At 41.7% G+C, this 20,967-nt stretch overlaps 1 protein-coding gene across 17 annotated transcripts in view; it reads right to left on the bottom strand.

Annotated features, from left to right (window-relative positions):
- The window catches only part of Liprin-gamma (liprin protein kazrin), a 60,312-nt gene that overhangs the window by 10,306 nt on the left and 29,039 nt on the right, over nucleotides 1–20,967 (bottom strand). For 12 of the 17 annotated variants that reach the window (XR_013062391.1, XM_076689132.1, XM_076689131.1 and 9 more), the window contains 5 exons: nucleotides 14,313–14,425; nucleotides 5,241–5,652; nucleotides 4,364–4,729; nucleotides 3,407–3,795; nucleotides 224–430 (listed from right to left, as the gene is read on the bottom strand). Coding sequence is in view for 16 of the 17 variants with exons in the window: in XM_076689117.1 (XP_076545232.1) it covers nucleotides 224–430; nucleotides 3,407–3,795; nucleotides 4,364–4,729; nucleotides 5,241–5,652; nucleotides 14,313–14,425 (1,487 nt within the window). In the remaining variant the exon portion in view is untranslated. Of the gene's footprint in view, nucleotides 1–223; nucleotides 431–3,406; nucleotides 3,796–4,363; nucleotides 4,730–5,240; nucleotides 5,653–14,312; nucleotides 14,426–16,165; nucleotides 16,315–20,967 lie in introns of all 17 variants that reach the window. The other 5 variants (XM_076689120.1, XM_076689121.1, XM_076689119.1 and 2 more) reach the window with 1 other exon arrangement.

The raw sequence follows: 20,967 nt of genomic DNA, 5'->3' as shown, positions 1-20,967 counted from the left end.
ATAGCGAGAAACGGGTCAAAACGGCCTGTAATTGTTGAACCGTCGCTGATATCGTCTAACTCTCGACGGAAATGTACTATTTGGGTCCGAAATAGTAAGAAACGACACAGACCGGAGCAAAATCGTGTAAGGGAGGGAAATTTACTAGAATTTTCGACTCTGCCAAAGGGTTAAATTTATTAGGTAGAATGTAAGAGAATATAGGATTCGAGGAAGGATTTACCTCTTTAATGGTCGCGTGTGCGTGCGAAAGGGCGGCCTCTTTGTCGGCCAAACTAGCCGCCAGGCTGAGGCTTCGATCCGCTTCGTCCCTTGCCGCCCTTAAAAGACTCCAACGTTCCCTTTCTCTCTCCCGTTCACGTTCCTCCGAAGGTATGCCGGCTCCTTGCTGCTGAAGGCGTCCTAACGTCGCCTCGTTCTCCCGCATCCGCTGTAATCAACGGTCAAAGAGACCCATATCCGGGCAGTAACTCCGCCCAAGACCGCCACCGTTTAACAATGCATGCGGCACGCGGGTACAAAGTGAAAAAGAGATTCCTTTGAAACGTGGAAACATCGGACTGATTAGAGATTACGGTCGGGGTTTATTAATCGTACAATTTTCTTCGTCACAGGAAAAATATGGGTCAATGATTTTCTACCCCTTTCCCTTCCGCAATCTCTATATTTTATTCGCGAGTACAACGCGAGTAAATCTGGAGAACAACGTAAGACACCATTTTTCAAGCTTAACTACCTCGGTTTTTCTTACCCTTTTTTCTGAAGCACAGTGTTCGTTACTCGACCGACGAAGGTAACTCAATAGCGAGCGGGGGTAACTCTTCTGTTATTTACAGGTGTCATGTACCTTCACCTATTAGCCAACAGGATATCAACTACGGAGAACTTAATCCACTTATCTCTCCCTCGGGCGCAAGGAAGTTCACGGTACGTATAACAGGTGTTGCAGTCGGTTTATCGGCTAAACTTTGGGACAACGCGATTACTGCCACTCCAGAGGATCGGTCAGGTGTTACCCGTCGGCCGGTCAACATTTTCCGAGTTAAAAAGTATCGATGCATCGTACGGTCGCACGGGTTTTACGCGCGGTCGTCCGGAAAATCGGCTGCGTACACGCAGGTGACAGGAATTCTATGTCGTGTTTCTGGTTAAAAAATTTTCATTTTTCATTTTCTGTAATTAGAATTTCATAAATACATTAGAAAATTTTAATTATGAAAAATTCTCTTTTCGATCGATTAGCCCGGAGATTAGTTCGAGGGGTCCCTTCACATAAAAAGAAGTAGCTCAAATACAATTTATAAAATTAACATTAAAACTTGAAATAATTAATTTACATTGATTAATATTCAAATCGTCTTACGGGGGTCTTAAACGGCCGCCTATTCTTCCTAGGCTCTCGCTCTAACACCGACGGTTCCTTTAGAATAGTAGAAAAAATGTCGCTAATTAAGTTCAAAGGATTGATAAGTATCAAAGGGTTATTTGCGTCAACGCATTCACCACGAGGATGTTTCTTGCACATCAAAGTTCACTGAGCCGAGCGACCGACTCTGTACTTCCGGTTCTACAAGGTAGATAGTGCAAATGTTAAGTCTCGCAGCAAGAAGAAAAAAGGAGAAGGAAAACACAAAGACGAGCGTACTTCTTGTAGAACGGTGACACGTCGAGGCTCGTTGATGATGAAGTGGATTACGCACGATGCGACAAGACGTGCAAGAGGATAAAGCAAGGGGAAAATTGAAGAACCTCTTGGCGGAAGAGAATCTTCCGTAAGACCGGAGACAACGCGTATTTTCTTTCATGTTTCGTTAGAGAGAGACGAGGACTTTCTCATTAACGATTAACTTTTACTCTCTAATGATGAAGAAGAAAGGAAAAAAATTTCTGTCTCGATCGTTTTTAATTTACGAGTACCGTTGGTAATATATTCGATGAGGATCATGAGAATTAAACGAATTTGAACTCTTATATTTATTTCAAGTAGTGTAATTCAGTGTTTCGATTATTTCAATCTAGTTTCTCCAAAATTTCGCCATTCTCGGTGTAGGGTGTGACTGAATTCCTGGTACGTCTCAAAATTCATCGTAGTGAAAGGGTTAACCCAAAAAACTCGGATTCTTTTCGGTTATTCTTGAACAAAAAGTTCTGCAGTTTTCTCGAAAAAAAATGTTGAATTTTGCAATTCTCACGCCAGAATCGTAATCAACCTTATTTCATATGGAAACTGAGTGTGTTTCGAGTTATTTAACGAGGATCGAAGGATACTTTTCATTTCCTGTCTAACAGAGATGTATATTCAAGGATATTTATCAGCTCCATAGACGTGTTTTACTGGCTTTCGCAGTTTGTTTCGGAAATACCGTCCTGTTCTTCCGGCTTAAAGGATATTTACGATCGTTAATATAGAACGTGCTGTTACTGGATATTAAAGTTTGCCTTTCTCTTTGCGCCGGATCCGGTATGATGCATCGTCGTGTCCTTATGAAAATATCCTTCCTCTCTGCCCGGCAAATGCCGCATTTTTTTCCCCTCGGATCCATTGATGCTTCGTCCCGGAGCTTTTGCAAGAAACATTAAAGACCTTCTGCATCGGGGAACGAGGGACGGTTATTAATCTTCTTTCTTACTTTTTATACTTGAAAGCAGTGTCGCGGTTAAAAGGAAGACAAACCGAACCGAGAGAGTACCCGGTCCGCAATCTTCGCGGTAAATACTTTAAGTGGCTTTCTCTAATCCTTTGTTTCTTCCTCATTGTTATCATGTTTTTCATGCAACAGCGAATAAACTTTGATTCAAAAGCCAATTTTCGTACGATTCTTACAAAAGATCTCTTGCCTTTTCTTCGGATATCGTTAGAGCTACGTTATACGCTTTGTAAAATAAAAAAAAAAAAATTGCCCTGTGTTGTTCATTCGTCGAAATTGAAAGAAGCGTGGACGCGTCGGGTCGTCGCACGACGGTCGTTGGTGCAACGTTAACGGTGTCGAGAAAATGAGAAATTCCAGCAAGTTTAATGAAAGTATTTAACAGGGAAAATTGCTGTCCCACGTACCGGACTCGTGTTCCGCGTTGCGAAGCAACGCTGGTGTCGTTCGCCATGGGGAAAATTGAAATGCATTTCAACGGGATATTCGTTAAATAAATTCTTTTCTACTTTCCTCGACTCTTTCCATTTCGACGCGTTCAACTTTGAAACGTTTAAGGGAAACTATCCGAATAGATGAAGCGAATTACACCCGCGGTGTCGTTGAACGTAATTGAGCGCGAGAATGAAATTTACTCGAGCTCCGATTCCGCAGATTAACATGAAATTGTACTCACGAATATATATAACATCCCGCTAACAACTACTACTTCGTTACATGCACACGGATAGATTGAAATAACTTGTAAGGAGATCTACCTGTTCGTAGTTTCTTATAAAGTCTCGAAGTTCTCTTTCTTTGTCCTCGAGGGTGCCGTAAAGTGCCTTCATTTGATTAAGAAGATCGAACTTTTCAGCTTTCAGCCTCTTACGATCAGCCTTCAGGGCTTGCAGAGCTTCTTTCGCGTGTTGTAGTTCCATTTCGAGTGCAACGAATCGTGCCTCCTCTTCCAGGGCAGCATCCTCCGAGCCGACCTCTCCGCGTCCCGCTCCGGTGAATAACAATCTTCTCAATCTCGCTACCTCAGCTACCAGACGTTCGTTCTCTAGTCGAAGTCTCCTTGTGCTAGCTAATTCTACCGATCCCGTGCTACCTCCTCCGCCATGAATGTTTGATAGCCTCGATGCCACCAATGGATCACCGATTCCTGAACGAAACGCAGAGGGAAACGCGTTAGTAATGGAACTTAAGTTCGTTAAGCAGCAATTTACTAGAAAGGTTCAAGGAATTATTAGATGAAGAATTCTTACCTGACTCGAGCCCTCGATAACGCATCGATTCTTTCAAAGACGTTAGAAAATCTCTGGTCTAAAGAAAACTCGACTGCATTTATATCTCGGCTTCGGGCCCGTGTTAATTCCGAGGAATCGGTAGGAACGCTGCCGAATCACGGACAGCGAATGTACCAGGGGAGGAAAGTTGAAAGGGAAGTGCTTCCATAATTAAATGCTGGGTTACTCACCCAGAGAATTAGCCGGCGACGAGGAGCTGAAGAATTCTTACCCGGCCCGAGTCCTCGATAACGCATCGATTCTTTCAAAGACGTTAGAAAATTTCTGATCTAAAGAAAACTCGACTGCGTTTATACCTCGGCTTCGGGCCCGTGTTAATTCCGAGGAATCGGTAGGAACGCTGCCGAATCACGGACAGCGAATGTACCAGGGGAGGAAAGTTGAAAGGGAAGTGCTTCCATAATTAAATGCCGGGTTACCCACCCAGAGAATTAGCCGGCGACGAGGGTCTGCTGCCCGGGGCTGGTCCAGGTGGTTCATTGTCCTCCTCGGCTCGTACCTCGCCGTCCACGAGATCCTTGTCGCTGTCCTTCTCGTGATCGTTCATTTCCTTGCTGGATCGAAGAGAATCGCGATTCGTCGATATTCGAAGTCTCTCCACGCTCGATCGATCGCTCCCGCCTCGATGAAAGAAGCTTCTGTTGCCGCATCCTCGATCCGGGCTCGCGCTTCCCGATCGTGAATCCACGCTTCCGCCGGAACCGGCCAGCCGCGTCTTCTCCAAAACTGGAGCGTAAGCTCGTCGCGCCTTCTCGCTCGGGCTTCGACTCGGCGAACCATTCCGTTTCTCTGCGTTATTAAAAAACGATGTTATTAGGAAAGTTGTGAGAAACGGTGTAGACTGCGGAGAGGGTGAATCATGGCAGGTCGTTAAAGAGACGGCAAACACCTGGGAGACGCGAGACACCCAACGTATCCTGAAAATCAGTATAAAGTTTTAAGCATGAAGTACTATGCAGCAACCACGGACTCTGAATTATATTGTGAAACTTTCGAAAAAAAAAAAAAAGAAAAAAAAAGAATCACTGTTGTGAACGTAGTAAAAAGGAAAGATTTATGGATAAACTTGGACCATGTGAACACCCTCGGCGTTCAACTAAACTCTTTCTTTTTATTATCCTCCCGAAGCTCGTTCTTTACGCGATTTTCTTCCAAGAAGAAGCTTTAGAGTTCCCGAAGTTTGAGGAATGTAGATTCTTCGAAATATCACCATGACACTTTCTCTTCCCATAAAATATGGATAAAATGTTCTTTCTCCTGGGGAATCGAGGATTAAACGAAATTTTCAGCTTGTACGAACCTATGGGGCTGCCGCGTCGATCGATAGGGCTGCTTCTGTCCTTCCTATCCACAGGACTGCTCCTTTTTTCTATAGGACTGGCCGATTTATCGCTGGCCGAGCTTCGCTTATCGACGGGGCTGCTGCCGGCGCTCAGTCTCTTTCCATCGTCTTGCGACTGTTGCTGTTGAAGCTCGTTGCTGCTTTCCTGTCCGGGACTGGCGGTCGCGTTTCCGGTCGGATTGTTGTTGCTGTTGCCGGCAGCTAGATTGCTAGCCGCCCCGTTGTTGTTGTTCAACACGACCGGTAAAGCGCCGCGAACATCCCTTAACTCGCCACGGAGCACGGCGCACTCGCCCCTAGCTCGTTCCAGCTCCCCGTCCAGCCGGGCGCCCGTCGCTGCGTTCTCCTCCACCATCACGCGAAATTTTGCCTGAAAAAAAAATAAGGGAACAATGCGCGTTAGACGACGTGCCAAGGGTGACCCCCGGTTGTTTCGAACCGAGGAAAAAACGGGGTGTTAATCCGACGCTAACGAACGGGGATGAACGTCTCCGTTCCTCTATTCAGAGGATTATTTAACGATAGAATTACCGACGTTTGATGTATTGTTTTTAAGTTGAAAATAATGTAGAAAATTAAATAGATTTCGGCAGAGTGGGGTACAAGCAAAATATTTTGAGAAACTCGAAAATTAATTAATTAGTAATTAATAAAAAGGGATTAATTGTTTTATTTGTGTCCCACTCTGCCGAAATGATATCCATAATTTTTCAAGAGAAATTTCAAGAAAAATACCCTGATAAAATTTATAATTTAAAACAAGAAACTTAAAATCAGTGATTTTGAGCAGTTCTAATGTTAAATTGAATTTTATTTTTTAAAATGATAAATATTGAAAATTTTTCCTGCGGATGCCTGATTCGATCGCGACGGTACAAGATGTTAAACATCCAAACAATCATCCCTGCCGTGTTCCCCAGCTATGAACTAGGATCTCGTGTCGAGAGTAACCAGGCACAAAGTCAATATCGCGGTGCAAAGAGCTTTCGAAACGACCGACACAATGGACGCCGTTTACAATGAGATTCCTGTTCCGTGTAGCTCACCGTGTTGGCTTATTAATATTGCGCCGGTTCACGTCGAAGCGAACTTTTTATCTACGGAAACGCTGTTTGTTCGTTTTACTTCGGCTCGCATTAACGTTCGCAAGTTCGCGATGCAACCGTGATGGAACTTTATACAACTTTCGATGAACGTTCATCATTTTCCTAGTGGGATTCGAAGAAATTCGTGGAGAAAATTTGCATAGTTTCCCCGGTAAAATTTCGACCACCGGATAATCGTTTAGTAACGGGTCGAACAATACCAAACGAGCAGGAACAACGAGGTCGAGTTTCTAGATCAAACCAATTCCCTGGAATTATCGTGGAAACTCTCGAACGTAATAATGGATGGGTCTCTGCTATTCCGGCCAACGCAGCAGCCTGCTTCATTCAGATAGGTCAATGATTACGGAACGTAGCTGCTGTGGTTAGCTACGAATATCGAAACTACTCGTAACACGACCGCCTAAAAGCCCTGTATCGAACCGAAATCAATAAGGTCATCCATGACACTTGACCTTCGTTCGAGTGCCCATCGTTTGTTACCAATCCCTGCCAGTTGGTCGATCGATTTCTAACACCCTTACAGTTGTATCATAATTTTTCCAAAAGGTCAATTAAATCCTCATCAAGTGTATATCTTCGTCGATTGAATCTTCCGAGCGAGCAACTTCCAAGCAAAGACCATCGCTCACTGTTCAAACATCTTTGATGTAGTAACCCGTTCAAGTGCTTCCCCCATCGATTCAATCTCGCTTGGCAAACTTTTAAGCAACGAAGAGAATCTAATAAAAGGCTAAAACTATCCGGATAAAGGGAAAATCAACGAATCTCGTTACACGGTCAACGTAGTTTCAACTCCTGATCAATAGCGGTCGAGGAAATCGATCGATTACGCTTTCGATCGGATAAGAAGATGGATAAAGGAAGAGAGAGACGGGTTGACGGACAACAGTGACTCACTGTTGGCCAAGTTCCAGGGATACAAAGGATAAAGTCTGCGAGGATAAAGGCGTCGCGAACTTGTTGCATTCCCAGAGGCGCCTTCCGTTTTCCACCTTCCCTTCGACCCTATTCGCGCCCTTTTCCCACTCGAGAATCCTCGATAAATTTCTATTCGATGCCAGAATCCTGGAAATACCTGAGTATATTCTGTCTCTGAGACGAAAGTTGCACTTTCTAATAGATATTAACCCTTTGACTACTCTTGGCGCCTAAAGGCGCTTAAACTAATTTCAACTCTTATATTTATTTCAAGTAGTAGAATTTAGGATGCGACTGATTTCCTGGTACGTCTCAAAATCCACCGTAGTGAAAGGGTTAACCCAAAAAACTCGGATTTTTTTCGGTTATTCTTGAACAAAAAGTTCTGCAGTTTTCTCGAAAAAAAAATTTTGAATTTTGCAATTCTCACGCCAGAATCGTAATCAACCTTATTTCGTATGGAAACTGAGTGTGTTTCGAGTTATTTAACGAGATTAAATCCTTAAGGCCGGTCCACCGGTGACCCATGCACGGCAGCGAACGTGTTAACTAAATAAACTACCGGCGCCAAACAATGTCCCGTTGGTAAGCCAAGAATAGCAAAGCAAACGCAGCTTAGTTTGCCTCAACTTCATCACAATGCTTCTGGATGCTTTATGTATTTAAGGAACCTCTGTCTGTGTGGCGGGTACCGTGTGCACACAAAGTGCACCCCGATATAAGCGCCGTTCGCCTCGGCATATAGGTCAACGTTTCACAGATTAAATCATCGAGGAAGAATAAAAGCGATGCCGGTGAAGCAACCTGACCGATCGGTATCGAGACGTTATCGAGACGCACAATCCAACGGTTATATCGGACCCGATGTTCTTTCCATGCTGATCACCGATAAACCTTTCGACGATGCAATTAAGGGTGAAAGCAGCGTGGCGATTCGATCGAAGCTCGGAGAAATTCTGCCTTTCATCGATCGACGTCCTCCGCAGTACGAGATTATTTTTCTAGAAAATTGTCAGAGGTGCTCTGATTACCGAAGACTCTGACGAACATCGATTAGTTATTCCTAGAATTAATTAACCACACGAATCGCTCTCAAAGCAAGCATCTTCCGATCGAAATTTGTCAAATCAACACTCCATTGTGGCGGTTCATTAATCGTATTTCCAGAAGCTTCAACGTATCCTAATTAAAATCCACAAAGGAACAATGCACGAATTTTCTCTTTGATCTCCTCTTTGTACTGCGAATGACAACCAGCCATTTTATATTAAGAATATTAATCGAACGTTTATATAATCATTTTCGTGGAATTTTCAGCTTCGTATCGACGCAGCGTAGAGACATTTTTAATATAGTTTTTTCTTATATCGTTCTTGTGGAAAGAGGAAAAAATAATACTTACAGAGACACTCGACATTTTGTCGGTGAAAAAATTACACTGGAAAAAGCTTGAGAAATGAGGAAACGAGCATCGTGGAGGGGGGAAAAAAAAGGGAAGTTATAAAAAGCGTAGAACTGGCGGAAAACGTTGCACATATTAAAGCGGACGATGCAGTAATTATCATGTTCGCGGTTGCGTAGGGGGCTCTGGAAGAGTCAGGCTCGAACGAGCAAGAATGGAAAGAAATATAGGCGAGAGGAGGAAGAAAATGGTAGGAGGAATGGGACACAGGGAACGAGCATTACCGGAGCCACTCGAATTTATGAAATTGCAATTTCAGTCTCGGGTTTCATCGCACCAGGGCAATTTATCTCGCAACGCGAGCAAGAAAACCTAATCCTTTCCCTTATTCCCTTGGATTTTCCTTCTGTCTAAGATTTCTACCAACGTTCACCAATTTAAATAATAATAATAATATATGAAGTAATTTTTACAATTACTCCTCATTCAATTAATAATCTAAAAATGATTAAAAAAATAAAAATTAAAATAATTTCAATATCAAAGATTAAAGAAAAGTAATTTAAAAAAATTGAGTAGAAAAAGGTAAACGTGAATTTAAATAGGGTAATTTTTTCTCGATTCAATGATTTGTATATACTTAAATAAAAATTAATTAGTATTAAAGTAATAATTATAATAAAATTAAATAAAAATATAATCCAATTAGCAAATGTTCCTTAAATATACGACATCTGAGCAACGAGATTTAAAGGTACCAGCGTGTTCCATGATGGTCGCTATTAAATCGACAGCATTCTATAGGCGATAACTATCCCTCCCAGCAGAGGGTTAGAACACATTTAATTTCGAGTACAATCCATCAGGAACAGAGCTACACGTACGAAGGACGGAAGAATTACGGTCATTCATAACCGCGAGAGCTTATGGAATTAACAGGAACGAGGCTGTGCGCAGACGAAACAACAGGAAACGTGGACCGCTAGGCTATTTAAATCATACGTCCCTTGTTGAGTTTCCAAATGTAGGTCAAACTCGAATTACACACGGCTATGTATCCCAGGGTGTATTGTCCACCATTTACATTAATAATTTCAGCATTCTTCCTTTTCAAAATTAAAACAACTCGAGTTTAGAAAGAATCCCCGAGACTGAAAGTCTAATTAATTCGAGGAGACTTAATCTTTCCTTCTAAGGATCTTCGAAGAAGCTTTCTTCTAATCCAAGAAATTAATTTCTTCCCCTGGTTAATTTCGCGATTTTCCTCGAATCACTGCGTAAATTAAGGGAACTCATCTAGCGCGATGAAGTTGAACGCAATTAAATCATTAACTCTCGTTAATTTCCATTTTCTCGCCGCTGCTCGCACTTCGCCTGACTCTTAATTGTTGCGAAACATTCGCGCTTCCTATTCTAATTATTTATGTCACTCTTCTCTTTAAAGAAGTTCTTGAAAATTTTCAAAGTTTCGTTCGTAGAAGTCTACTAAGCGACTCATCGTGAAACCGGATGCCGACACCTTTTCCCCTATCGAATCGGCTTATGTCGAACACGGATTCATTCGTTTGTTAAATTCTTTTTCAGTCGAAACAGAGAACGAATAGTTCGGAGGGATGGATGACATTTTCTTTCGAGCAACAGAGAATAGAAGGCTTATCCAAAGGGGGTTAATCCATTAGCGATGGTGTTAAGGCACGCATAATGCTCGCGCACGACGCGAGTTCACGCGCGTGAAAAAGCGAACTTTCCAACCGTGTCCCATCGATTTCAATCAGAAACGAAACGTTTAACGTTTCATATTTTTCTGGCGAACAAGCTTACAGGCTTTATTCGCGGAAGAAACTAAAGCGCGTTTAAAAAGGGGTTAATTTATTCGCTTACGATGGGTGCTGTCGCGTTAATTAACCCGCAATCGCTTTATCATTTTTCCTTTTTTTTTTCGTTCGCCCACGATGCCGGTTATAATAACGTTACATACGATAACGCGGTGCGTATCTTGCAAAAGCGAACGAGGACTAGAAGGGTACAAAATACGGTGACAAGATTAATTTAAATTAAAATTCGTGAAACGTCATGGGGTCGTGCCGGTGAAATGTACTCGGTGCTGGTCGACGTGCCGAGTGCTCCGGTAATTAAATTTACATTCCTTTATTTTTTCAACGGCGAAGCGAAGCGAATCAGGCCACGAAAGGTAGAGAGAAAAAAAAAAAAATTACTTCTCACGAATTGCTACAGGGAAGAATCTGCACCGAGATTACGTTCTTCTAATTGTGTTCTGATATAATCAATTGCATTAATTAGCGCGGTAATAGGGTGTTCTGCAATAACTTTACGTAAAAGTCTGGTAAGAAAACAATTTGCTTTCTCTTCAATTTGTAAAGAAATTCTCAGCAACAAGAATTTTCCTTCAACTTTCCTGGTAGTTTCTTAGAAAGTTATGGTACAAAGTGAAATTCGGTTACACCTACAATTTGTCTCTCTCCTTCATTCCTTTCCATCTTCCCTGTTATTTTCCTTTCTGTTTGCGAAACCTTCCTGTAAGCCGAGTCGGCGGTGCCAAATTGCTTTTCTACTCTTTATCGGACTCGAAAGTTCGCGACCTCCTCTGAAAACTGCTAAGCCGAACCTCTCTACCGAGCAAGGCGAGTTTCTATTTGCATTTGAAACGTGCACCCCTGTCTCTTTCCCGATCCTCCTCGGTGAAACAGCGAATTGCTCATTTAATGGTGTGCATGATCCCTGAGAAAATTAAACTTTCCGGCTCGCTTGCCGCGACAAATGTTTAGTCGAAACCTTTTCCCTTTTCTTTTTCGCTCTTTCCAATGTTTCCTATGCAATCGGTTTATTATTGAAATCAAGGATTATCCAAAGGTTTTCGGGGGTTCGCTGATTCTGATTACAAATACGTACCACTGGCCCTCAAAGGGTTAATTGCACGACAAAGGCTTGTCTTCGGTCTTTCAAATTTATTTTTTTGGATACTCAAACCATCTAATTCCCGAATTCCCAATTTCATCCAAGTGGCTGTCTCTCAAAGGGTTAATTGCATGACAAAGGCTTGTCTTCGGTCTTTAAAATTTATTTTTTTGGATACTCAAACCATCTAATTCCCGAATCCCCAATTTCATCCAAGTGGCTGTCTCTCAAAGGGTTAATTGCACGACAAAGGCTTGTCTTCGGTTTTTAAAATTTATTTTTTTGGATACTCAAACCATCTAATTCCCAAATCCCCAATTTCATCCAAATGGCTGTCTCTCAAAGGGTTAATTGCACGACAAAGGCTTGTCTTCGGTTTTTAAAATTTATTTTTTTGGATACTCAAACCATCTAATTCCCAAATCCCCAATTTCATCCAAATGGCTGTCTCTCAAAGGGTTAATTGCACGACAAAGGCTTGTCTTCGGTCTTTAAAATTTATTTTTTTGGATACTCAAACCATCTAATTCCCGAATCCCCAATTTCATCCAAGTTGCTGATACAAATTTCACGCGGCACACATTCTTTTCCTCCGGCCTCATCCATCACGGTGGTTCCCGAAGGATTTCCCTCGTTGCAAGGGAAATCGTCGTGGGTCTAATGCATTAGAACGCATTAACGTCGCGTTGAAATTACGACGGGAATGTACCGTTGGCCTGATTAAAAGCAGACATCGTGACCCACTACTCTTTCCGATATGTTTACCGAGCTACAGCACTTTGTGTGCGCATTAACAATGCGCCTTTGGCTTTCTCCTGTTCCCTCTCGAGTTCCGTTGAATATGCAGGCGGGAATCGATCGGCCGTTATAATGCGTTTCACGTAACCGAGGCTACGTGCGCGAGTACGCGCATCTTTCATCCCGCAGAATTTTCCAATCTCCTCCGAAGAGGAAAATCGAACAGCCAGCTGTGCTTTCACCTTGGTTCTCAAGGCGCACCTGTTTCCCTAATTTACACGATTTTTCCTACCGTTCGAATACGTCCTAGGTATTAAATGAATTCTAATTAACACTAAACCTACCAGAGCGATCAAATGACCGGTTTTGAGACTTTAAAAATAAATGATTTTTGTATTTTATTGCCTCTACTAAATTCTATATTATTTATAATCAATTGGCCATCGGTAGAAAAAGGTATAAATAAAATGTCGGTAGGTTTATTATTAACGGTTTAAAAAGCGCGGACCTTCTCGACGCGTTATTGTCGCAATAATTTCTTGGTCAAAGGGTTAATCGGAGAAGGGGAGATGAAAGGGTAGGACATTTAATTGCGAATCCGCGAGGCACGTCGTATCACCGGGTGCAGTGAACCTTTTCCGAGCGTGACAGATGAATATAAACTTAACGCGGTCCAAAATTATGCGTTCCTCGCTATAATTAACCCGACTACCAACCACGACGATCGTGCATCCCCGGCGAAACACCGCGAAGCTACGTTCCTCGTCGCAGCTGCCTCTGCGATAAGTATTCTCCTATTCTTTTTCTCTGATGAAACTTCGGTCGTCGAAAGACAGCGCTGGATGCATGAATCGAGAATGGAGGCTGCGGCGAATGAAAAAGAGTTTCGAAGGGAAGAAAAGGGTGAAGAGGAGGGTACCACTTAGCAGCTCGACAAACACACCATACGCGCCACGGTATCGTTGAAAAAAGAAAAAAAAAAAGGCTGAAAAGAGGGTAAAACGAGCACAAGAGACGCGTGCGTCTCCTGATTTTGCATTTTTCATTCAACCCCTGTTCCCTTTTGCTCCCGGCAAATCGGAGTGTATGAATCACAGATGCAAATCGTCGGCTAACATGGAACTTCCTAATTCTAAACAACTACGCGCAGTGATTTTTTGTTTCTCGAATCAAAAACGCTGATTCTAAATGAATTTTAAGAACGATGCCTCTTCGTGATTTACTAGGGTTTGCGAATGTTTTATTAATCCCCGCTGCGATATTGATTATTTTGCAGACGAATGTAAGATGAAAATACTGTGCTATATTCGTCGTGTCCTCGTTTTCCCTTCGAACGCAACTTTCGGTTAATTTCGAGGAAACGGCACGGTTTTCTGCGAGCGTGATCAGAGAACAAAGGAAAAGAGATACAGTACATAGAGCGTACGGAGAAACATCGATGTCTGACCATTTATTGACTCGTACTACTTGCAGCTGGTAACGAAAAAGAAACGAGAAAAGCGTAATAATTTTGAGATATTATTGGAAAATTCAATCGTTTAACGATCCTTGATTGTATTTTCGTTGTTTCGAATAAAAACAGAGTGAAAGCAGAAAGGTATTTCTTATTTAACCAATTGATAAATTATATTTGTTCGGAATCCGAACGTTTTAAAACGAAATTGTTAAAACGGTAAATAAACGATTCCCTGGGACACGTTTTCAATCATTCGTATTAACAAAGAAAATTTGCGCGCACGTATCGAATTGATTGCACCAACAGGAAACATTAAACTTTAATTATAAAACGCTTCGTCGAAGCTTTTCATTCCGTCTCTAATCGATCGCTGATAATGGCTCTTCATTATCGAATTACATTCTTTCCTCATTTATCGAGAAATCGAGATACCATTAACGGGTTAATTATTATCGTTAGTTAAAGAATTTCTATAAATTTTTGAAACTCACCTGTGCATCTGCGAGGATGCGTCGCATCAAAGCCAAGGTGGGGTGCGTTGTGAGATCATCCTGAAGGGCAAGCGCTTCACCTTCTTTGTTTAAACGATTTAAGGTTGTTAGAGCTGTAACAGAACAATGGTGGAAGAAACTTGAAAAATCTTATCGCCCGAACTCTGTTTATTCATTTCTACGGTAAGCTCGAAATCCCAGAAACCAGAGAAGAAACAAAGGGTGAAATTTCCAAAATCCACCACCTTTCATTCCGCGTTAGATTTCTCAAGCGGAAGACACTGTCTCGATTCGAAGCAGCGGGATGGCTGTCTCTTGACTCGCTCATCTGCTACGGGATAATTGAATTCTCAAAGTACGGTGCTCGTGACACGAAGGGATCCAAAGGGTGGCAAACTGTTATCGACAAGTTCGCGGGAGAAGCTCGTTTCAGAATAGATCAGATTCGAGCACGTCAACCCTTAACATCATCCTCCCGACATATCGCGTTTGACTTTCAAGTACGCTTAGAACGTACCGACAAAATCGTCGGATCTTAATTTGTTTCCTTCATTTAACACTTTCGACCCTTCGATCTTGTTCCAAGCTCGAATAATCGTTCAACTTTCCAAGAAAATTTCAATGCTTTCAAAATGATCCGGCTGTAATCAGCAGGAAATTTCTTCAAGGCGTTAAAGAAAATTGGAAAGTTCGTTAGGCAAGGTTTGCTTACTACCACGTCATAATTGTACGAATTTGAAAATTAATTAAGGGAGAATGTAACAGGCTCGTAGCGAGACGCTCAACGAATTTCTTATCTCGTCGCTTAATTACTGGCGCAACGAAGTTCTTGATGAAAGGATGTAACACTCGAGGAAAGTGCGAGCAGGATCAGCTTAATGCAATTACTTTCTGAATTATTTGTTTCGTGGCAGGAGAAATGAAACGAAATTACCGAGAACGTTTAACGAGACAAGATTTTCCTCGTCGGGAAACTGTTTTCCTTTTTTCAACAAATTGCTACGAAAGTAAGTTTCTTCGTTAAATAGAAATGAATTTAATTTGCCAAGATTGCCCCGTAAAAAATTATCCAATTATTCTAAGAAGATGAAATATTTTCTACGATATAAATTTCTTTCCCGCTGTTTTATAACCGATAACCGTACGTTTGATGCGAACGTCGCCGGAACATCGAGTACACGAATCGTGTTACGGTCCAGGTATGTGCATTAAGGTACATAAGGGATTCGCGTAGATCTGAACGACCCTTCCAGGTGGTATATAGGTCTACGTGCAAACACGCGAGCACGTTAAGTGCGCTTGCAGCACGAGGTCGCGCTACGAGACCAGCAGGGAACCGCGAAAGGGTTAGCCTGATATATGGGATAGTCTGATATTATGCGGTTCCCCAGCTGGCCTGGTACTCTTTACGATCTTTCGTGGAAAATGAAAAGCCATACGATATTTCGAGACACGATAAACACAGACGAAGAAATTCTTCGCAATATTTTACCGAAATTTTCAGGAAATTTTATTAGGAAAAATAAAGTTCAAACAAGACAAACGTGTCTATAAGGGATTTCGGAAATATCTTTTTAACAAGCTAAAGTGTGATTCGCTCTAAAGCCATTTTTTCGGCCATTTGTTGAGATTTTGACTAAACACAATTTGGCCTGTACAAAAGTTTTATCTAGATTTTCGATCTTATTCGATACGGATTGTCTAATTAAAGAAAGATAGATAGAGTTGGAAAATTAGAGGCGAGGGTTTATAACTAGAGTGCTTCCAAAAATACCAACGACCAATCACCAAAAAAAAAAGCCCCATGTGCACCGTGGTAATCCCCGAAACCATTTGTTTCTCAGAAGACTCACCTTCCTCGAAGGGCTGCGCCCGTTTAGCGAATGCCCTCGAGAAAACGCCCCGTGGCTTCGAGGTCTCCACGCCGTTTTCAACGGCTGCGCTCATTTCTCTGAGTGGTCCTTCACGGAGCTTGTATTGCCAGCTTGGATAAAGGGACCATCTGAAATTTCACGTTACACTCTACATCTTTGTTTAACGAGTTGCCGCGGTAATCCGCGATTTAACGCTATTCTTCCATCTCGATGCCGCGATTTTTCGTTCCGTCTACGGAAAATTGAGATGCTAGAACGAAAAGTAGGTCACTGTGGTTCGATGTAGACTACTTTCAGTAAGGATCTGGGTGAAGGTAGGTCGGTTAGACATTGGATCGGATAGAAACCGATACGGATGTCTTTGGATCCTTAAAAATCGATAGAAACAATATCAGATCTCTGCAATTTGATGCAAAATGCAATACGTTTTCACTCGTTAGTCAAATATTCTCTCACATCGTTCGCAAAAACAATGAAGTATCGCAAGTAATTACCCGAACAATACTCGCATTACACAACAGACATATAATTGGTATTCTTCAATTATGAGTTTCCCTTTAATTAAATATAGATTATCCGATTACCGGGAAGAATCGCGAGCGGTATATCAAAGATTAAAAGCAACAAAGGGTGAAATCCCGAGCAAAGCTTTACTCCGCTCGCTATAAATAACGACCGGTTAAGTTTTCCCTTCGCCGATGATTATTCAATTTTCATTATCGTTGAAAACATTGAACGCCGAGAGAACACGATTTTCCGAGAGAATCGCGTCCAACTTTCCGTAAACAGTTAATTAACGCAAAGAAAGAGGTTAATTAGTTTCGTCGATCGGAAGAGTAGAAATTCAACCGATTAGAACAATTATTACTATTAATCAGAGAAGAGAAAAAATTTCAACAGAAAAATAATCTATATTAACGTAACTACGTGAAAAGAATTTTCTTTATTTAATTAATCAAATTTTCGTTTGATTAAAAATACTCCGAATTTTCCACGAACTCTGAAAGCCAGAACGGATGATAAACCTTGTTTATCGCCGTGTCGTAAAGTAATATCATTACCAGGCGAAAGCTGACAAGCAGTATACACAGCAATATCGGGATAACATCCCCTAAAAATTCTACCAGCCTTCCATACCCCTCGGTATTGTCAAGGGTACTGTGTACACACGCGTTCATTCCCCCTGGTTGGAACTCGATATTCGATCGTCATCATTTATCATTACACAGGGAAAAGGACTCGCTCGATAAATCCTCGCCGAGTTGGACAAAGTTAGCGTTGATTTATGCGCTTTACCGAGTCCAGTCATAAGGGAGACACCGTGTCCCTGAGCTAATGTACCTGCGAACTGTGCCGATACAAGGGAAAATGTTGAGAAATTATTTTCCTGAGAATAACGAATACGAATTAACTGAACCGTTTCAAAGGATACGTGGGTGGATTTAATAGTATCTTTAATTATCGAATAAAGATTGAACTCGCAAAGTTTTCAAATAATAAACTCGTAGTTCTGTTACTGAAACAAACGATTCGAGCAACCGCAGGGATGCCTCTCGAAATGAGCCAGTAATTTTGATTATTACAGAGTTTATCCCAGCCAAGGCAATTTCTAACGTGCACAACCCCCCAGAGTTCAATTCTGAAATGGGTATAAAGCAGTTCGTCGATCCCTTTTGTCACCGAAAGGGAAGCGTTCGACGGTTTCATCTGAGCGATCATGACAAAGCCCAGTGAGTTTCTTTGTTTTAAACCACCGAAGGAGATTCGTTAAAGATTCTTTGCGTTAAAATAGAAAATTTGTTTACTTCTTACCGCGAATCGAATACGTGAGCGGAGAATGAACGAGGTGGAGGCGAGAAAAGAAGAAGAATCTCGTTAGGAAATTCCATTTTTGCGCAAAAGGTGGAAAGCTGAGGTGCGATTCTAGCTGTAATCTCGTGTTTCCACGAACAGAAGAGAGAAGCGAGGAATTCTTCTGTCAGAAGTTTTCGAATGGATGATAATTCTTGAAACAGAGGCAACGCCCCTGATTTACGCGAGATGCAAGCGAAAACTTTGAAACTTTCTCGAGGGAAGCTTTACAGCATCAAAAACATCCTTGTATCGTCGGGAGGATTTATAAAAGTATCGAGAAAAGTAAAGAATCTATAAAAGATAGAAAGTCGAGAGAAATAACGACGGGGAGAGTAATTTTACCGGTCCTGCGATTAGAATGTATGGGTAGAATCTCGGTAGATTTCTATAATGCTTGCCAACTGAGAAATAGGAAGGGAATGGCGATATAATTTGTATTTACGACCCTCTACAGAGCCGTTCTACCGTACTGCTCAATGGAGCACACATCCTTTTCAAAGAAGCATCGATCTGCCGACAAAGCGAAGAATGGAGCCAGGATATTACCGGTGACATAGAAGCTTTCTTGCCAGAAAATTCATCGTTAACCTACAACGATACCTTACTTTTTATTCCTCGAATCTCGTTATAAATGGAGCACGATTTAAGGTTTCGCGAACGAAGGTGAGCCTCGAGGACGAACGAATTAAAAGTAACCCGATTAAGGATCTCTGAATAGCGACACACGGTCACTGATTATGCATCGCTATAAATGGGAGACGTTGTCATTGAAAGTTTTTCATAATAGAGGAAAAGCAACGAATCTTTCAATGGCTTTTCTTCCCCTTTCTGCTTCCGTTTCCGGCTCGGTTATCCCAAAGAGGGAGAAACAACGAGGGGAAAAGGAACAGCTGAGTAACGTTATAATTACCCAGGTGGAAAAAGTAGGAAAAAGAATGAAAGCTGCGTAATTTTTCATGTGATTTAAAAACGAAGACGATAAAGACGTCTCAGTGCAATGTTCCGGAGCTGGTAAACGGAATTCACTATCATAGTACTGTTCTCGATCAACCTGCTTGATTTATGTCGCACGAGAACAATGAGCGTTGGAACAATCTGTCTCGCTCGAAAGAGCATTCAGGATGAGCCTTAACGGTGAAAGCCGGACCGGAAGGATCGACGATCCGTGACCACCGACACCGGCGACAATGCGAACGGTATATCTGATTCTTTTCCTCGTTGAAAATAAATCGCGAACCTGATGGATCTCGAGAAGCAATGGAACTAAACTTAACTCGGCGATATCAATTAAATCGAAACTGCGATTCGCGAAATTGGAACGGCCGTAATACACGAATGGTTCTCACCTGATCTACATTACAAATGTTATCGAAATAATAAAAGGTTTACCGAACCAATTACCGTGGAAACGTTACAATGGAACAACTGAACGCGACAGGAAACGGGGAAGAGGAATGGAAAAGAAACTGGCGTCGTGTTTAACAGGTGAGAGGAAAGTAAGTTGAACGTGGAACAGGGATGACACAACGGTGAATTCATGAATATTTATATCCCTGGTTATGTAGCGGAGGCATGCAGTGGAAAAAAGAGGTAGCGAAGCAAAACTCGGCTATCAGCTGAGCCACTGAATAAAAGATATTACCCAGCAAAGGAGAGACATGATTGACACCTTGATTCGTTATCCCGTGACAACTCGTCCGAAAACGAACCTCGATTTAATTATACAATTACCACCGATACTCGTTGCTGCGAGTTGTTATTAAAAATCCCAGGGAACTCGATGAAATTTCTAATCGACGCGTTAAAAGGGACAAAACGTGTTCACGCTCGAATAAGAATAACACTAGATTGCCGAAGCGAGTCTGAAATAATTTTTTTTAAAACACATATTGATTTTTAATATAATTATTAAAAAAATCCTTCCCCTCTCCACTCTTTAGTTCCAAAAATCTGTATCTGCTATATCTATTTTGACGGATCTACAAAAATATAAAAATTGAATAATATTTATTTATAAATATTTTTAGAGAGAAATATATAATATTAAATATAAATATCTCTTTTTTTCTTTACCAAATTGTATTTGTCCGGCAATCTAGTTTAGATTCTACGCGAATATGGATTCACGGTTCAAGCTCGTTCGCGAGGAGCTGCGCTAAATTACTTCTTAATTACACGCCACCAACTTTGTAGGTGTACACCAGTGTGCCCGGTGAGTGAATAAACGATCTCGTAGAACGGGAGGCAAAGGAAAAAGCAGCTGAGCTGGGAGCACCGAATGCATGTATGCAAATCCGTTGCATCTTTCGGTATATGACACATTAAAGCTCGTGTGCACCAAGTTTGATTGTACTAGTTGCGATGGTGATTGGTCGCTTCAAAGGCGTGAGAAACAAAGCAATTACGTCGTCAGGTTGGATCGAATCTGATACCGCGTTCTGATTACATTGTTCATTTCCCTGATGAAACTGACATTATCCCAGAAAGCTCGCGGCCCATCAATCAGATTTTACTTAATTGACGCACGGTTCAACGAATTTCGTACAAATTAATGTTATCGATGGATTTAACGTCGCCAGCTTAGCGACGGATAATATAATCGTATTAACATCAGTCTAACGATAGATTTATTCCGTACGCGTTGCAACAGATGCATAGAATGTATATTAATGAACTTACGAAACCGTGATTCCTACCAGCCGGTTCTGAATAAATTCTACTTTCCTTTTGAAATAATAACGAAGAGAGAAGATTGTTTTTATAAAGGTACTTGGATTTTCGAGAGAACCAGGTTGAGTAGGCTTTGCGCCACTTTACTGAGAACGTGGTTTATCACTTTGGAAACTATTCGATTCGCGTCCCGGGATTTTGTAAGTAGCTAAAGTAGAAAAGCTGGTGGCTCGATGGCGTTAATGGAAAACTGGAAA

Source organism: Osmia lignaria, chromosome 7 (assembly GCF_051020975.1).
Source record: "Osmia lignaria lignaria isolate PbOS001 chromosome 7, iyOsmLign1, whole genome shotgun sequence".
In the NCBI taxonomy this organism is placed as follows: Eukaryota; Metazoa; Arthropoda; class Insecta; order Hymenoptera; family Megachilidae; genus Osmia; species Osmia lignaria.
Note: the sequence above shows the minus strand (reverse complement) of the source record. Positions and strands in the feature narration are given on the sequence as shown.